Genomic DNA, 20975 nt, shown 5'->3' on the forward strand with positions numbered 1-20975 from the left:
TATTACACTCATTATGAAACTATATATACCAGCATTTTAAATTTTTAAATGGTTTTCTAGTTTCTCAAGCAAATTGAAAAAAAAAAATTCTCATCTCAGTATGATGGCTATAAACTTAGGAATATTTTGGGTGCAAGAAGATTTAAGTTTACTGATTTGCTGGATAAATAGTAGTAAGTTGCTTACCTGAATAAATGTTAAAAGTAACCTATATTTTCTTACAGTTTATGATGAGAAAAAGAAGCCCTTAAGTGGTCAACTGAGAAAATATCCAGATACAATAATCATCTACTGCAAAGATCTTAGAGTGTTTCACTTCTGTTTAAGGTATACCAAGGAAGAAGAAATTAAAAGGGTAATTATGGTCTTACCTATTTCCTTTTTTTAAAACAAAAATCTTTGGAATATGACTAAACATCCATGAAGAGCACTCATGTTACAACTGAGTTACATTTTTTATGAAGGTCCAAAAATTAAATAGGAAAGGAAGTCCTGCCTTGTTGAAGCATCTTTGTCTAGCTGTGGCTTAGGCATGTTTTCAGTTAATCACAAAATACTCAACTATAAACCATTTGTTTTCAATCTGCATTCTAAATGAATGGCAAACAAAACCCATTATAAATTACCCACTTTTTGCCTTCGTTTGTGAATCCACTTTTTCCTAAAATATTACACTTTTCAGTGTAAGGAATAGAGTATATCCTAATTGCTGGATTCCATTTACAAATTAATTGTGCCATATGAATATTTCTCATTTGATTTAACATACAGTGAAGAAAAATACAGTACTGTGTGGCACTGATTTCATGACTATTCCTTAATTTGTTTTTAAATGATGAATCTTAACTGTATATAATGTGTTGTGCTTTAGCTCCTGTGGCTGTTAATAAGTCTTGAGTCTCTGTGTTTGGTTTGCTTTGAACTCTTACCTGAGTGTTGGAAATGTGTTACAGTTTTATAGGTTAAGATGCAGGAAATGTATGGTCAAATTATGGAGCTTTGAACGTTCTCAATCTTCTCCAAATCTTGGTTTCATAAAAATCATGACCCTTATAACTAGAGATAGCATTACAGAGGAAATCAACTTGGGGTCCTAATCTTCAACTTCCTCATTTCTCATTCATTCTTCAGTCTTCAGCTTCCTCATTCATTCATTCATTCCTTTAATCTGACTTCTAGAACTTTCTGCATATGTTTCCATGTGCTATTGTCCTGACTTAATTGTTAGGTCGAACACAATTCTATCTACTGACAAATAACTATGCAGGCCACCTGTGAGATTTGTATCCTTTGTACTACAGTATCCTGGACAGCATCTTCTAGTCCAGTGATGGCTAACCTATGACACGTGTGTCACTCGTGACACGCCGAGGCACTTTGACTGACACGCCTGTTGGTGTGGGGAAAACCTGCACATTTAGAGGCTGCCTGTGCTCTGCTCCAATCCCTGCTCCCTGCTTGTTGCGTGGAGGCATGGTGTCACCGCTGCCGCAAGATCTTTGCAGCAGAGAACCAGTTTTAACCGCCATAAACTGAGGTTTGTCAGTTTCATTACCTCAGGAACGCTACAGGAGGAAAGGAGATCCATGAGGTTCACAGCCCTGTAAGGTGGCCTTCCGATCCCCACATCCTGCACCTGCAGCCCTGAGACCAGGGAGACGAGTTTCACAGCCCTGTGTGATCACCCCAGCCCAGTCCGTCATAAACCAAATTATTGATATTTCTTGAAGTGACACACGACCCGAGGAAGGCTACACTTTTTCCCGATTTTCTACACACTAAGCTGAAAAGGTTAGCCATCACTGTTCTAGTCAGATATTTTAATGCTAATGAGCCATGGTGGCACAGTGGTTAGAATGCAGTACTGGCAGACTTCTGCTGACTGTCGGCTGCCTGCAATTTGGTAGTTCGAATCTCACCAGGCTCAAGGTTGACTCAGCCATCCATCCTTCCGAGGTTGGTGAAATGAGGACCCAGATTGTTGGAGCAATATGCTGACTCTGTAAACTGCTTAGAGGGGGCTGTAAGGCACTATGAAGTAGTATATAAATCTAAATGCTATTGCTGTCCATATACAGCATTTCAATGGAATTTATATTTAACCTTTTGAGGTTTATGGGTCACTTTAGGAAATTCTTCAGTCTAGAAAAGTTGGAAGGTACTTGGTTCTTCTAACTAACATGAATGGCTTACAAATATGATGATTTCTTGTTCCTTTCTTAGATTGTCAGTGGCATAGTTCATCAAACACAGACCCCTAAACTATTTAAACGCTTGTTTCTGTTCTCTTATGCATCAGCTGCCCCAAATGATTTAGGTAAGCATGCACAACATATCTGCCTACTATTTTGATTCTAGGTAATTATCGTCTTGAAAACGTTAGTAAAAAATATTAACAAAAATAGGGTGTGGGAAAAAAAAAAAAAAAAAAAAAAAAAACATGGTTAAATATCACCACAACAAAAACAAAAAAAAAAAAACAAACCCCAAAAAAAAAGGGTTAAAAAAAAAAAAAAAAAAAAAAAAAAAAAACAAAAACTCCCCCCCCCTACACCCCCCCACCCCCCCAAACCCCCCCCTGCCTGCCCCCCCCCCACACCCCCCCATCCCACCCACCCCCACCACCCCCCCCCATACTACCCCCCCCTTTTTCCACCCTACCCCCCCCCACACCAACAAACCCCCCCCCCCCCCCCCCAAAAAAAAACCCAAAAAAAAAAAAAAAAAACCACCCCCAAAAAAAAAAAAAAAAAAACCCCAATCCTCCCTCCCCCCCCCCTCCCCCCCCCTCCCCCCCCCTCTTCCCCCCCCCCCCCCCCTTCTTCTTTCTCCTTTTTTCCCTCCCTTCCCTTCCTCCCTCTTTTTCCCCTTTTCCCCCCCCCACAAACTTTCTTTAAAACAGAATTGGTCACCTGTCCTGTCTAATACTGATGAGAAATAGATTGTATAATAGCTGTTCATGTATGATCAAGAGATGAGCTTCAACAGATTCCTGTAAAAGACTCATCAATAGTCTGTATGCAGGAATTTGATTAAAAAGGGCACTGCTATTTCTGTTAAAAATGAAAATATATGCATCCCCTGTTAATTATGATGAGTCTGAAAAATTGGCTTTGTGAAACATTTCAGAATGGTAATTGCTCCTTCTAAGATCAAAACCTATATTAGAATTGAAAAAAAATCAAGTGTGTTTATCCTACTAAAAAGCATATTTCACAAACTTGTCAGCTTTTTGGTTAAGATGCAAAGTCCGTTTGAAAAGTTCAAAATTGTCCAGTCTAAAAAAATTTTTATATTTTAACAGAGAAAGAGAATCAAGTGGTATGGTTTGATTCTATTAAAGACTGGCGTCAAGAATTGGAGCGGACCAAAGGAAATCTAAAATTCAAAGCAATGAATGCCAATGAAGGTTATAAAGTCTCTAAAAAGTAAGAACTCATCACTTTTTAAAAATTAACATTGTTGTCTGAACAATCCATAACTCACACTGGTTTCCATTTTATGTCTCTTGTCCTCCCTGCCCCTCTGCTCAGCATTTGCCTTGCCAACCCTCACCTTTTCACTGCTGATGAAGCATGCCCAGCTTGGCTCTATGCTAGGCAGCAGCTGGCTGCACCATAACTCCTTCCCAAGGCCATTTGCCTTTCTCAAAGTGCTTTAGAAAGTTTCTGAGGCCTTCTAAATCCACACAGGAAGGCTGTGCCTACTGTTACCTAAATCCCGTGGGTTGTTCTCATGATGCTTCAGAAGGCCTTGGAAGTTTTCCAAAGCATTCCAAAGAATAGGAAATGGTTGGCACAGCCTTCTTGCAGGATTTCAGAAGGCCTCAGAAGCATTACAAGCATCTTCAGAAAGAAGACCTGGCATAATTCAAGGAATACCTGTATTATAAATTAAAATATGAGCCAGTAGATATAGCAAGTGATACAGGTTCATGAAATAACCGTGATGGGTAGATGCTAGATTCTAAACTCTTGTACAGAAATAAAATACATTTTCTTTAGTTCAAGATTAATGATAAACTTTGCTCCCATTTTTCACCACTTTCAAAGGTTGCTTCTGTTACAGGATAATCCATTAGGATAATAATTACAGGATAATTTGTTAGGTATGTTATGATAGCCACCAGCTCCCTAGCAAGAATGGGGAATATAAAACTAGATTTCTATTTAATAGAAGGTTTCAACCCAAGAGAATATAAGATGTGGGCTGCAGTCTTCATTGCCACAAGACAATCAGTTGTTTGAAATGACTTCAGTCCTTCTGTACAATAAAAATTCCGAACTAACTGAGCTGTACTGAGAAGCTCCAACTGAGAGATAAGCCTGAATAACTTGCAGATTTTAATTTGTTAAATTAATATTTCTCAGGTTGCCTGCTTATTTTGTTGTTCCAATGGCTATTTCTGAAGAGAGCGTTTTGCAGTATCAAGGAAGAGGAATTCCAGTGAGTATATTTGTTGACAAGTTTGAACAAGGTTTTAGTAAAGATATACATATGTATATTATATTACATCGTATTACATATGCATATAAATACACACACACAGAGAAAGAGAGATGGCTTCCTTTATTACTACTAAATGATTGGATAACATCAAATGAGTGCAATTTATAATGTAGTCAGAGCTAAGCAAAACTGAATATTACAGCTTGTCTCATATTTCTGTAGCTCAATGTATTGTTTGCTTCTGGGAAGTAGGATTAATGGATAAATATAGTTAATAGATCAGTTCAAACAGTCCTTTGATTTGGATGAGTGGAAATGAACTTTGTACTCCCTCCCCGCTTTTTAAGGCAAATTAGCCCTTTTTCAGATCAGAACCAGTAACCTGATTCAAATTGAGTTTCCAGTTCCAATTTAGCAAACTATAGCTCTGCTTTAGTATTCTGCTGATACATGTAGAGTCAGCTTTCTGGTTCTATCCCATTTTGTTCTTCCTAGCGTGAGTGTTGCTTACCTCTAGGATTTATTTTGCATTACAACTCACAATGGTTCATGCAGCAAAGCTACCAATGTGTGATGTGACAAGAAGTGTTATTGTTAGGCCTCTTTGTTGCAGAACCTAGCACTGATGTGGACTGAGAGAGTGGGACTGATCCAGGTCACCCAACTGGTTTCTGTCCCTAAGGAGGACTAGAAAGGTTTTCCTGCCCCTAGCCTAACGGCTTAACTGCTACATAGTACTAGCTTTCCTCACTACCCCATTCATTTATATTGATCATATTTATCTCCCATGCTCATTCCCATGAACCAGTGAAACCATCCCATAGTATCTAGCAGCATCATATAAAAGATACCATAAATAAAAACCTGCTAATAACCCCCCAGTGTTTAAATGTAATAATTATTTCATTTACAAATAATAAGAAATAAGGAGTAGAAAGTCCTCTCCAAAAGGTATAAAACCCAGGCAGCCATCTTCAAATCACACTTGAATATATGTTTTAATTTCTTTTTAGAACAGATTAAGGAAGAGATAATCAGAATTTCCAAAGAATTTCTTTTTACAAGCTGATATTGCTAAGAAAATCATTGTTCCAGTTGTTAGCTAAATGGGTTTTCTTCTGGGTTGGCACACTTAGATACTCTAGTGATGTTACATGTGTTAGAAGAAAACAAAGTGTTGAATGAGTGATATCTTCTTTTAGAAACCAGTTTTTTTTAGAAAAATAGTTCAAATCGCTAGAGAAAAGCTTATATGCTATATAAACATTTATCTCTAGTAAATGACTCTAGAGAGTCATGCTAGTCTATGATGGCAAAAATCAGAAAGAATCTGGAAGCACCTTCTCCAACCAACAGTTTATTAAAAGGCACACATTTTTATGAAATGAGCTCCTTGCGTCTGATGCATAGAATACTAGATTTAAATTGGGGTGAGATGAGGGGGAAAGGGAGGGGAAAATGGGTTTGATTATGCAAATGCAGGGTACATATGAGACAGGTTACAAGTATCTTACCAATTAACAATAGTAATATGTTAAAAGCCCCTTGTTGGTTGAAACTGACTGAGATTTCCCAAAACATTTTGATTTATGCTAGTTCAGCAATTTCTTATTCAGTGGTGCTTTTAAAATTCCCTTTTTGCAAAACAAAAAGGATAACAGAAAACTTAGCTGCTGTTACACAGTTATATATTGATTCTTAATGCAAGTAGTAAATCCAGATGGGGAATGTGGTTAGATCTAATGGGGAAAGAACATGGGACCATATTAATATAATCCAAATTGTTGTTTGAAGAATTATCCAAACTGTTTCATCCACTTTCATATTAAGTGCTCTTCAGGGACTGAATTTCATGCATGGTGAGTGGATTACTCTTTAACTTGTGTGCTGTATGACATCTACTACTAACCAAATCACATGTAAATACCTACTGCAGATTTGGTGTTGGTCTTGCCATAATGGCGCTGCTCTCCTCAAAATGTCAACTTTTGCCAAAGAACAAGATGACAACACTTCCCAGCTGCATAGACTATTCTTGGATGGGTAAATAATAGTTCTGTTTCAACATAGTATATTTGCATTTTCAGTTGCAATCACTCTATGAATACTTAATTCCTAATGGCAAGCTGTCATTTTCTTTCCCATTGATAATATACTAGACATTTGTCCCTTCTATGGATCACTATTCTGGGTGGTCTGGCACTTTTCTGAAAGAAATATTAACACAACCCGTGTGGGGTGTTCTGAATGCTGCAGATGACTGCGAGACTATTTATGGAGTAACTGGATCAATCTGGTCACAGAAATTTCTCTAGGATTTCCTTTTTCAGGAACTGCAAATTTTGAACAAACCTATATCTTTAAATCACAAATTCTTGGGCAGTAGGGAAAGATATAGCACTTTCAGCAATATTTTATGTGTAAGTATCAATATAATTTAGACCAGGAGTCGCCAACCTTTTGGACCTCAGGGACCACCAAACTCATAATTTTAGATCCCATGGACCACTAACTGGTTTTGTGGGCGTGGCCTAATTTGTGGGTGTGGCTTGGTCGTGTGACTGGCTGGGCATGGCTTGTATGTAAATTTGATAAATATTTATATAAATATTGAATTTTTTATATAAAAAAGTAACTTTTACCCAAAATTAGGCAAAGCAGGCAGGCAGATTGAGTTGCTCACAGAATCACAGATTCATTCAGAAATCTATCTGCCATCTGCTACTTGAGTCTGTCACACAAAATTTGCTTGCAAGCAAACTCACAAAATTAACTCACAACACACCATGTATATAAATATTGAATTTTTTATTTTAAAAAAGAGCAACTTTTACCCAAAATCAGGCAAAGCAGGCAGATTGAGTTGCTCACAGAATCATTCAGTGATCTATCTATCTGCCATCAGTCTCTCAAATTTGCTTGCCGTGAGTCTGCACTGAATTTGCTTACAAGCAAACCTTCAGTCCTAAGGGAGGTTCGGCTGTGCTTAGTTAGAAAGCAAGAAATCCAACCATTTCCTGCTTCCTAGCTAATCTAAATCTCCCGGCACAGCAGAACAGATGACGGTCGGAAAAAGGAAAAATAGCAACTTAGCAGACAAGTTTACTGGGTAAGGAGTGAGTGGGTGGGGAGGGTTCCCGAGTGCCATGTGGGCTGAGCAGCCTTGTGTTTCTGTACAGCCTGGATTAATTGCTTTGGGGGGTGTGTGTGCTCTGGGGGTGAGATTTCTCTGCGGCCCACCAAAATTTTCTCATGGCCCACCAGTGGGCTACAGCCCACCAGTTGGCGACCGCTGATTTATACCATGGTATTAGTGAACAGTTTGTTCACTCATCCGGCTAAGAAAAGGAAGTCTGAATCACAATCACAGTTGAAGTTGCTTTGGGGCTCAGGTGAGAAAAGGTATAAAAATCCATGCATTAGCTCACCAGTCCTTTAGTTTTATTAATACATTTATCAAACTTATAAAACACTCCAAAAAATAACACAGTTCAATAAATGGAAGCTGCAAGAAAGATGTTGGAAATGTAACAATAGTTTATATAGCAAATATTTTTTATTAGAAATTCTCTACTATTCATACATGCTTAATACAGTACTTCAGGAAAGTTTAAGTTTCTTCACAATAAGATATACTTTTCTCTATAACAATGCAGAGAAGGAGGTCAGGAAGATTGGCACCCATATATTCTTTGTTATTTTCAGTAAACTTGTATACTATTTAAAGAATCCTAGAAACAGAAATATTGTTGCCCTATCCCAGGATTGTATAAAATTAGTTAAATTTGACAATCTCGCTACACTTGTCCCAAAAGTTGCTAGTTCTGCCCTTTTGATTCCAAATAATGAAATATCCACTTAATGCATTCTATTATGTTCTGAATGTTGTTAATCTGTTCTATTTAGAATGTATAGAACAATTGATAAGCCTCCATATGAAGCCTTGAAAACTGAAGACCTTTCAAGCAGCCTTCCATCTTTGCAAGAAATCCAAGTTGCATACACTAAATTTAAACAGCTGTTTTTAATAGGTATGTAGAAAACTAAGGAAAATTACATGTTGCAACTCTATTTCAACTTTGAAACAGAAGGTTTCCTTAGTTTACTGATAGGTATAAATGTTCAATTATTGTATGTCTTTCTATAGCTGACCATTCTTTTGAATTATATTGTTGAAACATTACCCTGTTTCTCCAACAATATGGCCTCCCCCAATAGGAAGTCCCAGCATGTTTTATAGGCATGAAATAAAATTAAGCCCCTCCCCCCAAATTAAGGCCTATATCAAAACATGCGAAATGGGGGGGAATGGTGGGGGGGCTTGCCATTAGGAAGTGCTTTTGTTGCACATCTGGATATGGTGCTGCCTGCGTTGACCCGAATATGAAGTGCCCCACCAACGCCGAGGTCAACATCCAAGCCGTCGCCGCCCGCCCACCCAAAGATGCAAGGGGGGGGAATTAAGTCACCCCCGAAAAGACGGCCTAGCCATTTTTTCAGGGCTCAAAAAAAAATTAAGACCCGGCCTTATTATATGAGAAACACGGTATTTAAATGCAGACTAAAACAATAAATCATGTAAACTGACTACTTGGGTTGTGCTGATACAAAAATATATTTGAGAATATAACACAATCATTAATTTCTCTCTGAAACTTTGAGCTTCATTGACATACATTCTATATTTCATTTGTAAATAGCTAAAATTATTATCTTGGGTTTTTTTTCCAGATAACAGTGCAGAATTCTGGGATACTGATGTAAAATGGTTTTCACTGTTAGAAAGTACAAATTGGCTAGAAATCATAAGGTAGGTTAACTTTCTAAGTTGTGTTATCGAGACATACTTAGGAAAACTTAAGTAAATCATCTAGCCTTTAATATAATACAGGAGTATCCTCAGATTTTAGTAAGAACTTCAACAAATTTCATTTTGAGATACTGGCATTTATCCAAGATTCTTGAGCTAACAGCAGGCTACTTCTGCTGGCCGCCGGCAGTTTGGCAGCTAGAATCTCACCGGCTCAAGGTTGACTCAGCCTTCCATCCTTCCAAGCTAGGTAAAATGAGGACCCAGATTGTTGGGGGCAATATGCTGACTTTGTAAACTGCTTAGAGAGGACTGTAAAGCACTGAAGTGGTATATAAGTCTAAGTGTTATTGCTATCATGATCCCACTTGATTCCAAAACAGAATTATGCCTTTCCACTTCAACTTTTCAGGGATATATTAAAGCTCTAATTGTCCATGTTCTTCCAGGCGATGTCTGAGAAAAACAATAGATATTATTGAATTACTTGAAGTACAGAGCACAAATGTTCTTCTTCAAGGTAAGTTCAAGAAAACATACTTTCCCTTTTCCAGTCAATTATAAGTAGATGAAATAAAATAAAATATAGTTCCTTAATCTTTTATTCATGAATTGCTTGCCATGTAAATATGTTTAAAACAACTTAAACTCGACAGTTTTCTGACCTTGGATGCATATAACCTCAGACTGGGTCACTACTTGTCTTGTAAATTATTAACTACATCCTCCCACATCTTTTTTGTTTCATTGGATAATGTAACTATTTTTCCTGCAGAAATGGATGGATGGACAGACAGACAGACATTTAAAAAAAATACACAATAATATGTGCTTTAAAATTAGCTCCAAATACAAACTAATTTGTATAATGCGTAAGCACTATAGAAAGGTAGAGTAAAATTCAAGCTGTTACTCCATCTGAATCAATTCATCCAAACTGATATCCGTGTTGTCTGTGTTGCATCTCATTTTCCACCAGTTCATTACTGAATCCAAAGTATAAGAGCCTTGATGGCGCAGTGGTTAGAATGCAGTACTGTAAGCTACTTCTGCTGGCTGCCTGCAATTTGGCAGTTCAGATCTCACCAGCCTCAAGGTTGACTCAGTCTTTCATCCTTCCGAGGTTGGTAAAATGAGGAGCCAGATTGTTGGGGGCAATAGGCTGACTCTGTAAACCGCTTAGAAAGGGCTGTAAAGCACTGTGAAGTGGTATATAAGTCTTAAGTGCTATTGCTATTAAAATAAGTAAAAATAAAATGCAGGTTTCCCTCAGTTAATGACAACAATTGGAATCGGAATTACCATAGCTAAGTGGTTTGATCATAAAGCATGATAACATAGGAACATGCCACTTAATGGCAGTTCTGGCACTACTGGTTGCCATTATTAAGCAAATCACTGTGGTCATTAAGCAGGGACATCTCATGGTCACCATTTGCAACCTCCTTACTAGCTTCCCCACTGCCTTTGGTTACCAGAAGCTGGCAAAGAAGGCCACAAATGATGACTATGAGAAACTTTGATGTAGTTGCCAGCTGGGCACCAGAGGACGTACCATATGTTCAGCGCCATCACAAGTTTGAACAATTAAGTGAATGATCATAATCAAGGACTACCTATAGCTGCAAAGGAAAATTGCCTTTTCAGTATTCAGCTTCTTAAAATTCTAATGTCAGCGTAGATCAAACCTCTGGAGAGATTTCATGGCAGCTACATTTTACAGTAACATAAATGTCTATGGAGATTCTCAGTCATCCAGGTCATGGTTGTCCCAAAGGTGCTTTTTCAAGAGGCAACTGGACTTTCTGGTTTTTTCTTTGAAGATGTTCCGCTTCTTATCCAACAAGCTGAAAAAGAAGAACTGGAGGAGAGCTGAAGAAGCTTCCTGGATGAGAAGAGAAACACCTTCAGAGAAAAAAACTAGAAAGTCCAGTTGCCTCTTGAAAAAGCACCTTTGGGAGTAGCATAAATGCTTGACCAATATACAACTGCAATGGAGTTGAGCTATTCAATATCGCTTTCTGGAAAGATCTTCCAAATAGAGGTATTATGTCTACTAACCTACTTCTTATACCCAGCACAACCTTTAGAAGAATCTCTTGTTAATTACATACATTCTGGTTATAAAGCCATAGGCTGATTGGTATAATCCATTCCAAAAATATGCCTGAATCCTGATAGAACAGATCTGTTTAACTTGTTTAATCAAAGAGTGCCCAAATACCATCTGCCCACCCTTTGCTCTCTTGATCAGCTTACCAAATAAATATAGGCAGTTAATTACAATTATTTGTTTTAACTGCTTTGAAGGTTTTTTCAAATGGAATTATGACTACTTGCAAGCAAGTTCTAACCATGTACCACTATTACTCTTATTGATTCTGATTAACTCATAACTTTTTCTATTAAGCTATATATTATAAATGAGGATTAGAGAATTTCCATTCATTTTTACAGAGCATGTCAAGCACTAGCATGCAGGAGTCCTAACAAGACTCCTTTCTTTATCCCTCAGTTTCAGAATTCATTTACTGTTACATAAAATGCACAGGTCTCTACATCAAGGTCTACATTTCTGCCAACATCATGTACACCTTTCTGTCAGTCGCTTGCCTTAAGAACAGCATCACTGTGTGAATATTGAAAACCACTTTGAAAAGTTGATTGGTGTGGCCTCAAAGAGTACTTTTGTTGCTGTTATTCTAAAGAAAATTTAAGATTATATAATCTTAAATGTCAATTTTTTTGCAACTGTCCTATTTCTTTTAGGAAAATTTATATTCAAACATTGAAAATAAATGTATCATGTCATGTTTTATCCCATTTCTAAAAGAGGATTGAGCCTATTTGTTTAATTCATCTTTTTCCCTTAAATGTAATAAGAATAGAATAGGTAGAAAAGAAATGCATTTGGTCACTCTTGAGGTATTCAGGTCTGTATACATGTGTACATGGCTATTCATTTCTAACTAAGATACACCAAGGAGTTGTCTTATATTTTAAAGCATGGCCTTCTAGCATGTTTCTTGGATTCTGGTTTATCACCTGCATCTGTCCTCTGTCTTATCTCCTTGTTTTCCTTTCAGTGAAGACCCTGTCTTCTGCTGTCCCATTTTTCTCCACCTGTGAGTAGTACAGTTGGCTAGCCTGCAGAGGGCTAGTTTAGATGGCTTGGTGTTTAGCATGTCTGTTAATCTCCAGTCTTGTTACTCAGCACGATACAACAAACTTGCTAAGCTCATTCATAATGCAGTTACGAAATTTGATTTGTTTAATCCTGGTTTACTCTGAACTCTGTTGGCTTGGCTTCTGTGTAGGTCATCATTAAGTGAATCATCTCTAGTGTGATGGGTGAACCCGGTTACTGGCTTTGATACTTACCAAGGCGTGCTTTTGCACAATATATTATCTTGCTTTTCCTGAAGTCCTGAAACTTGGTCCTGTATTGTATTTCGTACCATATGCTTAACTAAACTGTTGTATAGGTTCTTCCACCATGTTCATGCTGTCTCATTCTGATATAATGCCCAGTAATCTTTGCTTTACCACTGTGAAATATTGTTTCAATGCATGTTGCTTTTGGAATATATTCCTTTGGTTTATATGACCACAATCGACAGAGAAATGTTGAATGACATACAGTATTAATACAAATTGATAAATGCTGTGTTTCTGAGAAAGTAATACTATATTATCTAAATCATTTGCTGCTCTGTACTAATTTTGATCTTTATTTGATTTTAATAGAGTAGTACAGATTCAGGGTGTTCAGCAAACGCATTAACAGTGCTAACGTCCCACTCAATAGACATTAATGTTTGCCCGAAAGGGACTGTAATAATACAAACATGTCCTTCTTTTAAAGTAGCCACAAACACTTTTCTCTCATCTGAAATAGTTCTATTTGTCTCTTTGTTTTTAGAGGAAAATGCTTCTGACCTCTGTTGTGTGATCTCCTGTCTGGTTCAAATTATGATGGATTCATACTGTAGAACAAAGCTGGGATTTCAGAGCCTTATTCAGAAAGAATGGATCATGGGAGGACATGCTTTCTTGGATCGCTGTAACCATCTGCGGCAAAGTGATAAGGAAGAGGTATAACTCAAAGTTCTACAAAGATGTTTTGAGCAAAAATATGTGTAGGAAGGGAAGCTGAGAATCATGAAACTGGAAATGGTGGAGCCTCTGTCTCAATACATAGCTTGTCCAAAAATATCTCAGGGGTTCAGTTGAGCTCTTGTTCAGGAGCAAAAATATTTTATGAGGAAATAAGAAAGGCAGGCAAGACTTTGTCAGCTTTGATCACACTAAGCTTTTGGCCTTCAGAGCCCAACAGATATATAACACAAGTAGCCAAGCCCTACATGCAATTGATATGAATTAATCTATTCATATAACATTCGTGTAACATTTCAATTAAAAAAACTTCAAAAGCTATGAATAGGCCCACAGGTTTGGCTTTAAATATAATAACTATAAAATCAGATGTCAGGCACACTACTCAGAATTGTTTTTAATAACAAGTTATGGAAATAGTTGTCTAACACTACTGGATTCAAGGCGGTCTCTGTGACAGGTGAATAAACTGGTGCTTCTTTCTGAATTGCTGGAATCTCCCTTTCCTTCCAAGAAGTGTTAACTATTCTGTCTGTGGCTCCAACTCCCATTTCTTTCTCTGGTTGCTTTAACCAGCCAGATTCAGCAAGATCTTAATGCCAGAGCTAGATCACAGAGGACTCTGTCTACTTCCTCAAGATCCAGAGGCTCAGAAACCTCCCAGGTACATCATAATATATCACCTCATCAGATTTCTCTATCTTCAAGTTTAGAGAATTTGAGGGATGAGCTGCAAATATTTGGCCAGGCAATCACTATGTACTCTGATTGATTCTTCTTGCCCTCCTTCCCTAAAAGGCTCTAGGACAGTGATGGCTAACCTTTTTGGCACCAAGTGTCCCAAGCATGCACATGTGTGCGCAACCCCCCAAAATGCAATGTGCGTGCATCTCCTGTGCATGAGTGCGCATCCGCACGCATGCACCCCGCCCCAGCATGCATGTGTGCGCGTCCTTGCATGCGCCCTGCGCATGTGTGGCAGAGACTTGAAGACAATGGCTTGCATGCCCACAGAGAGGATTCGCGAGGTTTGCCATCATGGCTCTAGGACATCTAAACAGTGTAGCTGAGTGACATTTTGCAGGTGCTGTGTGAAATAATTCTGCTTTACCATAATTATTGCCATAGTTTCAAGCTTATACCCCAAACTGATCACACCTACTTCTCCTTCTCTGCTAGTATTGCTTCAGGCATGTCTTCTTTATTTCCTAGAACAGTGGTCACCAACCAGTGGTCTGCAGCACGCCTGTGTCTGCAACAGAAGTGATACCAGCAGCGGATGGACTGATGCGTGCAGGGAGGGAGGGTAGCACGCAGGAGATCGCAACGTCGGAGCCCTTCCCTGGTGTTTCCTGGCCTGCGTGGGGGTGGAGGGAAAAGGAACCTCTGAACTGGTCCTGGGTGGTGGGAATCTGATGTCCAGAGGCCGACAAGCCACGTGTTGAAGACCAGATGACTGACAGGGAGGTGAGGCAATCCTGCAGTCTCCCTAACAAATCGGTGTCGTGGCTGCTGCCTCCTGCCTCCACACATTGAGGGGGCTGGGCAGCAGCGGGGAGAGCGTGGACCTCCTGAGCCGCAGGAAGCGATTGCCAGTGATGCTCTCAGGTGAAGATGTTGTGAGGGCGAGGCTCGACCCCTCCCCTCAGGAACCGCAAAGTGCTCGCCATCCCTCTGGCAGCCACCCAGCCTCCTTCCTCCCACCATGCTTCTCTTCTTCCTTGGCAGAAGTGCTCACACGCCCAGTGGGAAGGACGAGGCTAGGTGGGTGCCAGAAGGACGGTGAGCTCTTTGTGGTTCCTGAGGGGAGGGGTCGAGCCTCCCCCTTGCAACATCTTCCCCTGAGGGCATCGCTGGCAGCCACTCGGCCTTGATGCGCAGAGGCAGGAGGTGACACCAGTTCAGAGGTTCCTTTCCCCCCACCCCCTCGCAGGCCAGAGAACATCCGGGAAGGGCTTCGATGCCACAATCTCCCACGCTCATCAGTCCATCCGCTGCAGGTATCACCCCTGTTGCTCCACCTCCCCACCAGCCATCTGGTCTTCAGCACGTGGCTCATCGGGCTCTTAACATCAGATTCCCACCATCCAGCACCAGTTCAGAGGGGCGGGGGGAAAGAGAGATGAGAGAGAGAGAGGGAAAAAGGGACCCCATCCCCTCAGTGGGAATCCAGGCGCTTCAGCGAGTGGCATGTTGGAATCATATTAGTGGTCCATAGGATCTAAAATTATGAGTTTGGTGGTCCCTGAGGTCCAAAAGGTTGGCGACCCCTGTCCTAAAACAGTTCATAGAACTAAGTAGGTTTAATAGGCAGGGAGCAGCCACTCAGCAGCGAACTTCTGCAGTGCTTGGCTGCAGAAGAATGTTTTTATGATATTTTCCAGAATCTTAACAAAATAATGCAGTAAAGCTAGCCTTTAGATCTTAAGAAAAATCTGGATATCTTTTGTACCAGATTCTTAGGCCATCTAATCAACTCTACTTCCCCATTGAGGCTTGTACCTCTGTTGTCACAAGGGAGTGATTCACCAATTACAAACCACTGATAAATTAGGCCCCCAGAACCATAACAGGTCTCAGGCTAGGTTTAATAGGTGGTTGGTTGAGGGGTGGGGCCAGAGAGAACCTGGGTCAAGCCCCTGGTTTTCCTGGGTTTGAAACTAATGCCGTATGCAAAATCTGGCTGAACAAATGCAGAAGATTGGCTAATGAGTTAAGGGTAAGGGAACCTGAAGTAGAAACTAGAACCAGATTTCTAATCTGCCCTTTCCTGAAATGGCTCACTGCTATCTCTGTCCAGAATTAATTATCAGAAGTCAGTTTGAATTTATCAATAACAACTTTAGCTAGACTGCCTTCTGCCAGTTTTGATTCAGGAATTTCTTTATCAGAATGTGGGTTTGCTGTGGATGAAATATATCTTGATTTTAGCAAAATATCCATGACATTTTGATTGACAAGCTAATTAAGCGTAGACTGAATGGCATGACAGTTTAGCCATATGCTCATGTATAGTTTTCCATTAAAATAGAGTTATTGAGTAGGATCCCACAACATTCAGGCCAGGATGTTGTACTTTGAAATGTTTTTATGATAATTTGGATGAAGAGGTAAAAATATCTCGTCAGATTGGCAAATGATTTAGAATTGGATGAGACAGCTAATATCCTAGAAGTTAGAAATACCATTTAAAATGTAGTTGTTTAGAAAAATATGTTGGAAAGAAATGGAGTTAAATTTAACACAAACACATACAGAGTTCTTTTAGATAACAAATCAGATGTAGAAATAAAGAATCAGGTTCCTTGCCAATAATCTTTATGAAAAGAAATATTGGAATAGTTCTTGATTAGAAGTTAAATATAGTCAATGTGTTGCAAAAAATGTGGTTTTTGTCTTATATCACTGGAATTGTAGTTTCCAAATAATGGGGAATAATAGTTCTACTTTCTGTCAGTGATCAGACATGATCTTGACTGGTGTGTCTGGTTTACAGTGTTACACATAAAAGATTCATAGTAATTAACAGATACGGAAAATCAGTAAGAATGATCAGGAAAGTAGAAATTAAGAAAGTAAAGGACTTCTAAATGCTATATCTTCTAGAATGATTGTCACTTCTAAGAAGAGATAATCCTTGACTTACAACTACAAATGAGCCCGAAATTTCCTTTGCTAAGCAAGGCTGTTGCTAAATAAGTTTTGCCCCATTTTGCAAATCTTTTTTTGCCCCAGTTGTTAAGCAAATCACTGCAGTTGTGATGTGAATCATGGGGTTGTTAAGTGAAGCCTTATTGACTTTGCTTGTCGGACACTGGTTGGAAAGATTGCAAATAGTGATCACGTGACCCTGGGACAGTGTAATTATCATAAATACACGCCAGTTGCCAAGCTCCCAAATTCTGATCATGTGACCCTGGGGATGCTGCAACAGTTATAAATATGAAAACCATTTGTAAGTCACTTTTTTCAGTGACATTGTAAATATGGCCACTAAACAAATGGTTGTAAGTAGAGGACTACCTGTAGTTTCTTTATTGTTGTTCACCTGTTTACAGAATCTTGCCAGACTAAGGCAATTACAGCATAACTGTAGAAATACTCCGAAGTGCTAGGGAGGGGCCATTCCAGTCCTTTTCATGCCGACCAGAGATTCCAAGCACTGCTGACTCCCTCCTGGGACTTTGGAATATATTCTGCCAGAGGGATATATGATAGTATTTTTCATATACCTGAAATGATGTCACATAAATGGGATGTAAATTACAGAAAGGAAAATTCTTATTAAACATTAGAGAAACTGTTTTTAAAAAAACTCTTCCACCAATTCAAGAGGTGTTAAAATGAAGACTAGGGAGCTCTCCGTTGGCGAATTTTAATTTCCATTCATAATACTGACCAAGGGACTGGATTGGATTGGTTGGTTTAATTGGCTGTTCATAACATTTTCATTCTGAGATTCCAGCTATGCCTACAGGCCTTAAAATATTTAAAACCCTTTCCATAACTTATGCCTCCAACAAGAACTGCAACTCCTTAATGACTTCAGTGGAAAGAAATGATAATAGAAAAAAATAAGGATGGTTGCAGGACTTGCGAGTGCCATGTAGTAAATGCAACTTACTAAAACTTATTAAAGCAACCGTGGAGCAGTCATAACTTTTATGAGCATTTTTTTCTGTGAGATACTTAAAATGGCATAAAAGCAAATATTTATCAAAATAAAATAATATGTCAGATTTGTTATCTTGGCATGCAGTTAAAAATTATTTTAAATACTGGGTTAAATAGGGTTATATGAAATAAAGAGGAGAGGAATGAAATTCATTTGGTGGAAAGAGATTTCCCCCCCACTCCCCATTTTTTACTAATGATCTTAGTAGTTCTTATGGAGGGATATGTCCTGACTTGATGGAAGCCTTATTAAGTCAAGTCTTGTTGAATGCAGCACTTCAATGAAGGTGATCCATTTACTGTATCTTGTACTGTTGTAGTTTCCTCATTTTTTTTAGGCTCCAGTTTTCTTGCTGTTTCTGGACTGTATTTGGCAACTAGTTCAGCAGTATCAACCAGCGTTTGAATTTACAGAAACATACCTTACTGTTCTGTCTGACAGCCTTTACATCCCCATATTTAGCACCTTCTTCTTCAATTCTCAACACCAGAGAGACACCACTACGGTAAGAGGGAAATAATCTTGATTACCCAAAATGCAGCAAATGGAAACAGTATTTTCATGGAAATGAATTGTTTTGGAAGTGGGTAATAAAGGGCTAAATGAGGACTGCCTAGTCGAAGGAATTGAATTAAAAATAAAAATGATTCAATGATCTGGGGTGAAATTGAAATGAAAGAATGGTAGAAGGATTATGTCCCAAGATTTGAATGGGAATATTATATTAACAAGTCAATAACCTATTAATGAATGTAATTGCGTGAATGTTACAACCAAGTAGAGAAAATACTCGACTTATGACCACAATTGAGCCCAACATTTCTGTTGCTAAGTGAGACATTCGTTAAATGAATTTTGCCCCATTTTATGACCTTTCTTGCCATAGTTGTTAAGTGAATCATTGCAGTTGTTAGTAACATGGTTGTTTGGTGAATCTGGCTTCCCCCTTGATTTTGCTCCTCAGAAGGTCACAAAAGGTGATCCCGTGACCCTGGGACACTGCAACCATCATAAATATGAGTCCGTTGCCATCACATGACCCATGGGGATGCTGCAACAGTTGTAAGTGTGAAAAATGGTCATAAGTCACTTTTTTCAGTGTCGTCTCTAAATGAATGGTTGTAAGTAGAGGACTATCTGTATGGGCTTAGGCCAGAATTAAATAAAATACCAATATGTCCAGTGATAAATATCCTTACGATATAATTTGTGTATACTGTATTAACATTAATTAGCTCTGTCTCTTGGTGGTGATCTTAGCAGGCAATACCCTTCCAAATACTGACCAAAATTTTGCTATCAGACGAGTAGCAAACCCTTACCTGTTTCAAGCCATTGCTTTAGGGCCTGGTTACTTGAGGGAGTTCCTGTTTCTCATAATATTTGCCTGGCTGATTTGATCCTGCAGGGTTGACATGCTCTAGGGTTCCTTTGATTAAACCATGTCATCTTTCAGGACCTCAGAAGCACCTATACGTGCAGAAGCATGCAGTAGCCGTACCTGTCCTTTGAAGTCAGATTCCTCCCCCCAAAAAAAAAGAAAAAAAGATCTGGGTGGCCCCTCTTTTGGTCTACTCTCTTTCAGGAGAACCTTGAATACCTGAATCTTCACTCAGGGCGTTGGTGAAGGAGAGGGAGACCCCTCACTTCATTGCACTTGCCATCTTTTCTTTTTGTTTTATTGTAATTTATTTCTTTGTTGCAAGTTGTCATCCTGAGTGACTGACAATCTGGCAGCTTACAATTTTAATAAATTGTTATCATTATCTGAATGCCCATGGAAGTTCTTAAATAAAGGCAGTAATAGTATTTGTATTGGATCAGAATAAAATGAAAAATATGCTCAGCAGATTCAATTTTACTTGTGCCACCTGCTTTATAGTAGCTTGTTCTAACTTTGTGACTTTATTAAGTCTGCCTCTAAAATTGTTTATGAGACAATATAATGGGCTTTGGAAACTTCCCACCCACATTTTAAGAATGTGCGAAAGAATATTTTGCAAAGGAGGACCTCTGTAACTTGAGGCAATGAATTCTTACATTTTGATTCAGCTAATTCAGAAACTCCTTATCCTCTGGGTGTTGTCTGACAGCATTCTTCATCTTTTCTAACCCTAGAAGTAAAGAAACTCAGACAATACTGTATTAGTATAATATATCAGTGATTCTTAACTACCACTGTGGTGTATAATTGACCCTTCAAGGTAATAATAATAACCCCAAAATGGCTAAATTAAGCCTTAGTAGAAGTAGGTATTATTGTTTGCCAAGCTTTAGCCTTCACATACAAATTAAGAATCACTCACATACCTCCTTCACCCTCACTTCCCCTATTTCCTGCACTGGTGATGTTAGGTAATATGGAAATGACATGCTGGCAATGTAAATTCTAGCTAAAATATCTATCCTGAGCTGGAGCCTCAATCCTGGGAAGCCCAGCCCCTGATCACAGAGCCACATCAGGGCTCAAGAAGAAATCCTTTAAACAATATGCTGTACTTTCTCATAGGATCCAAAGTTTGAATGAAGGCACCACTACACCCAATTTAATAGTGACTACTATAACTATTCCAAGAACAAATACCTGTTTCTGTTTGCTGCAAGGAGGCAAATTGCTAGGAGGCAGAGGCCTCCTGAGAGGTGGGAGGTGGGGACCGAAGGGTGGGGGGGCTTCGGCAACATTCACTGTATAAGACGCACAGATATTTCCAGCCACTTTTTTTGGGGGGCGTTTTATGCACAGAAAAATACGGTAGATGAAAAGGGAGTCAAAAATATTGCAAGAATGTTTTTAAAAATAGTATAATGCTGCAAATGTAAATGATTTAACCGGAGAAATGTTTTAAAAATATGCTATGATTTATGGATTTACCTTTGCAGTTTTGTTAACATGTATGTGAAGACTGCATTTATGGAATTGGAAGA

At 38.9% G+C, this 20975-nt stretch overlaps 1 protein-coding gene across 1 annotated transcript in view; it reads left to right on the forward strand.

Annotated features, from left to right (window-relative positions):
* The window catches only part of MTMR12 (myotubularin related protein 12), a 34655-nt gene that overhangs the window by 9490 nt on the left and 4190 nt on the right, over positions 1-20975 (forward strand). The window contains exons 5-14 of the mRNA XM_087958541.1: positions 225-355; positions 2224-2317; positions 3305-3428; positions 4371-4446; positions 6386-6492; positions 8356-8480; positions 9181-9259; positions 9709-9779; positions 13182-13354; positions 18388-18555. Coding sequence (XP_087814667.1) covers positions 225-355; positions 2224-2317; positions 3305-3428; positions 4371-4446; positions 6386-6492; positions 8356-8480; positions 9181-9259; positions 9709-9779; positions 13182-13354; positions 18388-18555 — 1148 coding nt within the window. The remainder of the gene's footprint in view (positions 1-224; positions 356-2223; positions 2318-3304; positions 3429-4370; positions 4447-6385; positions 6493-8355; positions 8481-9180; positions 9260-9708; positions 9780-13181; positions 13355-18387; positions 18556-20975) is intronic.

Source organism: Notechis scutatus, chromosome 2 (genome assembly GCF_049901735.1).
Source record: "Notechis scutatus isolate UNSWTSFEM ecotype Mainland chromosome 2, rNotScu1.2, whole genome shotgun sequence".
Classification (NCBI taxonomy): Eukaryota; Metazoa; Chordata; class Lepidosauria; order Squamata; family Elapidae; genus Notechis; species Notechis scutatus.